Source organism: Camelina sativa, chromosome 13, assembly GCF_030686135.1.
Source record: "Camelina sativa cultivar CO46 ecotype springtype chromosome 13, ASM3068613v1".
Classification (NCBI taxonomy): Eukaryota; Viridiplantae; Streptophyta; class Magnoliopsida; order Brassicales; family Brassicaceae; genus Camelina; species Camelina sativa.
Window position 1 is genome coordinate 5,659,353 of NC_141892.1, and position 6,000 is coordinate 5,665,352.

General features: G+C 37.5%; 2 protein-coding genes across 2 annotated transcripts; one reads left to right on the forward strand and one right to left on the reverse strand.

Annotated features, from left to right (window-relative positions):
- Window positions 1-1,628: 1,628 nt before the first annotated feature.
- Window positions 1,629-4,164, forward strand: LOC104737986 (putative carboxylesterase 16). Its single transcript, XM_010458227.3, has 2 exons — window positions 1,629-2,902; window positions 3,412-4,164. Exons 1-2 carry the CDS (start codon window positions 2,082-2,084, stop codon window positions 3,950-3,952), a joined length of 1,362 nt encoding a protein of 453 aa, XP_010456529.2. The 5' UTR covers window positions 1,629-2,081; the 3' UTR covers window positions 3,953-4,164.
- Window positions 4,165-4,320: 156 nt separating this feature from the next.
- Window positions 4,321-5,705, reverse strand: EMB3137 (Ribosomal protein S13/S18 family). The gene is made up of 3 exons (XM_010455249.3): window positions 5,374-5,705; window positions 4,933-5,157; window positions 4,321-4,632 (listed from the first exon to the last, which is right to left on the reverse strand). The coding sequence occupies exons 1-3, from the start codon at window positions 5,488-5,490 to the stop codon at window positions 4,465-4,467; spliced, it is 510 nt and encodes a 169-aa protein (XP_010453551.2). The 5' UTR covers window positions 5,491-5,705; the 3' UTR covers window positions 4,321-4,464.
- Window positions 5,706-6,000: the final 295 nt, after the last annotated feature.

A 6,000-nucleotide genomic window follows, 5' to 3' on the forward strand; every position in this document is an offset into this window, starting at 1 on the left:
AAAGGTGTTCTTATATTTTTCAAGTTCTTAATATTAGAAAATCATGGTGTTTAATTGTGTAGGTTGGGCTTTGGATTTGTGTTTTCCGGATTAATTATTGATTTTGTGTTTTATTTTAAAATTAAAAATTAAATTTAATATACTAAAAAACCAGTATTACTCAGTTTTTATTAAGTAGTATTTGGGGTTAATATGTAATCCTATTTTTTCAGCAATATATGTAATCAAATAAAGATTTGGTTCGGCTAGTGATACGGTTATCTGAGTTAAGTATATAATCAACTTATCAACAACATCCCTAGGGTGATACAAGAATCAACAGGACTGCCATCAAAAGAAAGAAATAGATACTAATAATTAACCTAATTAACTTAACTCTATTTAGAAGTTGAGTTGTTCCTGAGGAGCCTTAATTATATGAGTCTCACGAATAGGGATTTTAGTCTAGGTTTGGATTTTCTTTTTTTTTTTTTTTTTTCAAACTTTTGCAAAGCTGTGGATCTAACAGAACTCGCACATTTCCTTACATATTCCCTGCTTTCCACACCCGACTTCCCCTCCAAGCAACAATGTTCAGAAGCCAGAGACAAAAAGTCCAAGTTCAAAGGTTGATCTTAACCTGGGTCAGTGCCCTTAGGATCAGTACTGGTGGCACTGGCACATACTTCCTCATTACCGCAAACTGCGCAAGATCTGATATCCCAGCAGCTTTCGATTTGATGACCCGAACAGTCTTATGTATCAACAAACAAAATGCAAATCACTAAATCAGGTCCTCTTAAAGAAAAAACATAAGCTATATTCATCGGATCTTGAATAATAAACTAAGAAAGGTCAGGGATAAACTTTATTGTACGCCCGTCGGTGTCATATACGTTCTACATGCCGACTTATTCATGCTACACGTTATCTTCTCTCACAACTCACAAGTATCACATTGACGAAAGAAACTTTCATTTTTCTATCAGGGAGTTGAGATCATTTGAGCCGATTTAGTATCATTAAGGGCCTAATCGACCGATTCAAATATTGCAAATTAGTGCCAGCACTTTTTTATATATATTTAAATTTAAATACGGCCATTACTCATTAGTGACAGTTTAATATTCTAAAAATTCGACCAGTGTCTTATACATTTCTCTGTCGAAGTCTTCGATTATTATTTTATGGTCAAGTTCACCATGAGCGACCAAAGTTTTTGAAATTTTCAAGGTTTTTGTTTCTCATTTTTTTTCGTTGATTGATGAAACTCTTTTATAATGTTTTCAATGAACATTGAAAATTATTCTTGAAAACGTTATCATTCAAGGTAGGATGTTCAAACAATTATTTTACCATTCTTTGCAAAATTCCCAACTACATTAATATTTTTGGACAAAAAGGAATATTACAATGAATGTTAGCTTTAATTACCAAGATGAGTTTTATGAGTTGATGATCATCATGAATTATGGATTTTTGTAACTAAATAAATCAAAGTTTTGGTGCTGTCATTTTGCCACACTTCGATGATTAAAAAAAAAAAAACATAATGAAGTGGCAATCTCTATGATTAATAGTTTTGGAATCTCATTCTCATTCAATAGTTCCAAATTTATAAATTCAGTAAACAACAATAACAAAAAAATATTATACGCAAAGGAAAAAAAAAAACTTTCAGCACTTTACGTTTCCAGAAAATTTTACAAATCTGAAAAAGCCAAAAAAAAAAAAAAAACTTTCGAGTTACGATAACCGCGTTTCAGAGGATTAATTTTTTTTCTCATCTCTTTCAAAACCAAATACAACCAAATGACACTTTCTCCACAATCCCTTCCTCTCTCTTTCTCTTCTCCGTCGTCATCATTTTATCAATCTCTGTAAATTAGTCTGAAATCATATAGGAATCCGAAACTGGGTTTGATCAATTTTGACTCTTTTGCATCCAATTTCAATTGTAATTGTTATCTGTTAACCCTTCAGAATCAGGTGGGTCGATTCCAAGTTGGGAAACAAACCCTAGGCAACCCTCCATTGATGCGATCTCTCACACAAAGTTTGAAACTTTTTCGTGAAAAAATCTGGTCTTTTCAAAAAAGGAAATGCCAGGGGTAGCTGTGAAGCTCTATAGCGTCTTCTTTAAGTTACTTTTGAAACATCGTCTTCAGAATCTTATTTCAATCTCTTCTTCTTCTGATAAAGATGGGTTACCTGATTCGTTTGGTGTTTCCACCCGATCCGACGAATCCGTCGCCGCCGCGAATCCGTCTTTCACCGACGGTGTTGCCACCAAAGACATACACATTGACCCAATGACGTCACTCACCGTAAGGATCTTTCTCCCCGAATCTGCTCTCTCTCCACCTGAACCCGATTCGGTATCTCGCCATAAGGATACTTATTTGAACAACCAACAAGCCAGATCTGATCGGAGACACAGCTACGGACCTAACCAGAACTCTCCCGCGCCGGCGGAGAGGAATGAGTCGCGGAGGAACAGCTACGGATGCAACAACGAGAATCTAGAAACCTATGGAGGATACGCGCCATCTGCGAAGAGGAACTCACGGAAACTGCCAGTGATGTTGCAGTTTCACGGTGGTGGTTGGGTTAGTGGAAGTTCTGATTCGGCGACTAATGACTTCTTTTGCCGGCGGATTGCTAAAGTATGTGATGTCATTGTATTGGCCGTTGGGTATAGGCTTGCCCCTGAGAATAGGTACCCTGCGGCGTTTGAGGATGGAGTCAAAGTGCTGCATTGGCTTGGTAAACAGGCTAATCTAGCTGATTGTTGCAAGTCTTTGGGTAATCGACGTGTTAATGGTGTTGAGGTGAAGAAGCTGAATGTTCAAGGACAGATAGTGGATGCTTTTGGAGCTTCCATGGTTGAGCCTTGGCTGGCAGCTCACGCTGATCCTTCCAGGTTTGTATATTTGTAACCCTTGCCTACTTGTTGCTTACTGTGTGGCTTTCGATTTTACCAGATGTATCAGCTGTGATGCTTGAAGATAGACAAAGTATGAACTTTATTCGGTTTAATTATGAGCTAGAGATGCCTAGAGTTAGATGTAACGGAACCATATAGTATGGATTGCTCTCAAGAGTTTAGATAATGTTTAAAATACTTTGATTTTGATGTGATCCATGAAATGCCTTTAGGTTTACTGAAGCAAGAACACGCTTTGATTGAGATTGTTACAACCATGTTGATACTTGTTTGCAGAAATTGCTTCTGGAATTTAAACCCATTTTGGAATATAAGATATTTTAGAATACTGTAGTTTCACGTTGATCTAGGGATAACAAGGTACAGAGACGGGATTCTTTGGAGTACTAACAAGTTAGATACACTCAGATAACTTATCTTCCATTGCTTGCAATCTCACATTAAGTTCTGTTTCTCAACTTGTTGCTCCTATGACTTAAAAACAGATGTGTTCTTCTCGGGGTGAGCTGTGGTGGGAACATAGCAGACTATGTAGCTCGGAAAGCAGTGGAAGCTGGGAAACTTCTAGAACCGGTGAAAGTTGTTGCACAGGTTTTAATGTACCCTTTTTTCATTGGAAACAACCCAACACAGTCTGAAATAAAGCTGGCAAACTCTTACTTCTACGATAAGCCCGTCTCTGTTCTCGCCTGGAAACTCTTCTTACCAGAGAAAGAGTTCGACTTTGACCACCCGGCAGCAAACCCACTTGCTCATAACCGCGGTGGGCCGCCTCTGAAGCTAATGCCTCCAACGCTTACAGTAGTAGCTGAGCATGACTGGATGAGAGACCGAGCCATTGCTTATTCAGAAGAGCTTAGAAAGGTAAACGTAGATTCTCCAGTTTTAGAATACAAAGACGCAGTTCATGAGTTTGCAACACTTGATATGCTTCTCAAGACTCCTCAGGCGCAGGCCTGCGCAGAAGATATTGCCATTTGGGTCAAAAAATACATTTCGATCCGCGGCCATGAGTTCTCTTACTGAAATTTTACCTTGTTATTATTATTCATTTTCTTCCTATTTTTGTGTGATAGCAAGATTTTCTGGGTAGGATTAGAGACCATCCAAGAGCAAGTCTTTTTGCAAAGTTATCAAATTTATTTTTTGGGGTTAATTATGTATTCATATGTACGTATTCTGAATAAACCATCTTGGTTCAATACCAAATTTTCAAGTTTGTTCTTGGTTTGACACCAGCATCTTGTGGAGTTAGGATCAAATTGAAAGTTTCATATACTTCACATATTATCTCCATCACTGAAGTCTAAATCCAATGAAACGATTCTTGAATGTTGAAATCTTCCAACTTTTTCTGTAACTTCATAATAAATGAAGAAGATACGGAATACGAATAACCAAAAAGCCGAAGATAATCTTGAAAGGGCTCAATTCGAACCAAGTTTTGGAGGATTACAAATCACATTTTTAAACAGAGAGACTAGACAAACTAAAAAGAGTATCAATACAGCAGAACAAGACGGAAATCAAGAAGATGATTACTTTGAAACTTTCTTCTTCCCTGCAATGGCAATTTTCTTGCCCTTAAGAGTCCTGCAATTGTTCTTGGTTCTCTGTCCCCGACATGGCAACCCTTGGATATGCCTTACACCACGGTAACACTGGATCTCCTTCAACCTCTTGATTGCAAGAGCATTGAACCTCCTCTGCAACACTCACAACAAAAAAAATCACAATCCATTCTCACATATCAGAAACAGCAAAACCACATGAAACCAAACTAAGAATTTTAAAAAAGCAAGTCTTAGGTCTAAAATCCAATCTCAACAAGTCATACAGATACTTAAGATACTAAAATTTTAACAGCAAAGTCTAAGGTCTTAAATCCTAGGCTCAACCAAGTCATATTGATACCTATTCTACAAGTAAATTGGCTGAGAAGGCTTTTAAGATACATTACACTCTAGTGTCCTACTAAGAGAGTGGGGGAAAGCTGTATGGTATACCAGATCACCCTCGATCATATACTTGGAGACTTCATCACGAAGAATGATGAGTTCTTCCTCAGGCATGTCTTTGGTGATCTTGTTCTCCATCTGAAGGTCAACAAGAATCTGACGAGCCCTAGTTCGACCAATCCCATGAATGTACTGAAGAGAGTACTCAATCCTCTTGTTACCAGGAATCTCCACACCACCAACACGAGCACATCTGATGCTTAGACTCTGCTTCTGCATTTCAACAACACCAAACAAAACAAACCTTTAAAACCAGAGACAAAAATTCCCAAATTGATAAAGAGTCTTATTAGGAGGGTTCAAAACCCACTTCATAATTTCTTGAATCGAACAGAAATAACATCAATTAATTTGGATTACAACATCAAACGCAAGAGAGAGAGAGAGAGAGAGAGAGAGAGAGAGAGAGAGAGAGAGAGAGATCATTACATTGGGAGCGTTGGAAGCTGGGAGGGCAACTGTGTTGCGAGAGAGAGGGTTGGATTTGGTCCAACTGCATATGAGTGAGAGTGAGTGCGCTACCGGCATTGCAACCATCTGCGCCATTGTTTTGTGTTCTCTTCCTACCCAAATTTTTCAGATTCTGTAAAACTAATTCAGAGGTGTCGAAGAAGAAGAAGAAGAAGAAGAAGAAGATGAGCCGAACGGATAAGGCAAAACGTCGAATCCAAACGTTGTTTGTTTTAGCAAAATTGCAAAAAAAAAAAAAATTCTTATTGGGCTTTAGTGTTTTTGTTGAGACAGGCTCGTTACGGTGTCACAAGGCCCTGGATTCAAAGTCACAATATAATTATTTAATTTGGATTTCTTTAGTTGTTATTATTATTTCTATGAGAAAATTGATTTACAGATATTTTTCTATAAAAAAAAAAAAAGAAAAAAAAAAGATGAATTATGAATTTATGATCAATTGACACACAATTAATCAGAAAGACGAACCAAAAGGCATGAGCGGATGAGCCTTTAATTGGGACCATGTGAGGACAGTGCCATTGATGGACCATTATATATTGAGTTTCTTAATTCTTCTTCTTCTTATGTAAGATGGCAATAAAG

What these genes read in the sequence shown, in the direction of transcription:
- LOC104737986 (XM_010458227.3), top strand. Translation starts at nt 2,082, where the DNA reads ATGCCAGGGGTAGCTGTGAAGCTCTATAGCGTCTTCTTTAAGTTACTT. An exon ending in GCTCACGCTGATCCTTCCAG is followed by an intron (nt 2,903 to 3,411) that starts GTTTGTATATTT and finishes ACTTAAAAACAG; the next exon opens with ATGTGTTCTTCTCGGGGTGA.
- EMB3137 (XM_010455249.3), bottom strand. Translation starts at nt 5,490, where the DNA reads ATGGCGCAGATGGTTGCAATGCCGGTAGCGCACTCACTCTCACTCATA. An exon ending in CAGCTTCCAACGCTCCCAAT is followed by an intron (nt 5,158 to 5,373) that starts GTAATGATCTCT and finishes GTTGAAATGCAG; the next exon opens with AAGCAGAGTCTAAGCATCAG. An exon ending in ATATGATCGAGGGTGATCTG is followed by an intron (nt 4,633 to 4,932) that starts GTATACCATACA and finishes TGAGTGTTGCAG; the next exon opens with AGGAGGTTCAATGCTCTTGC.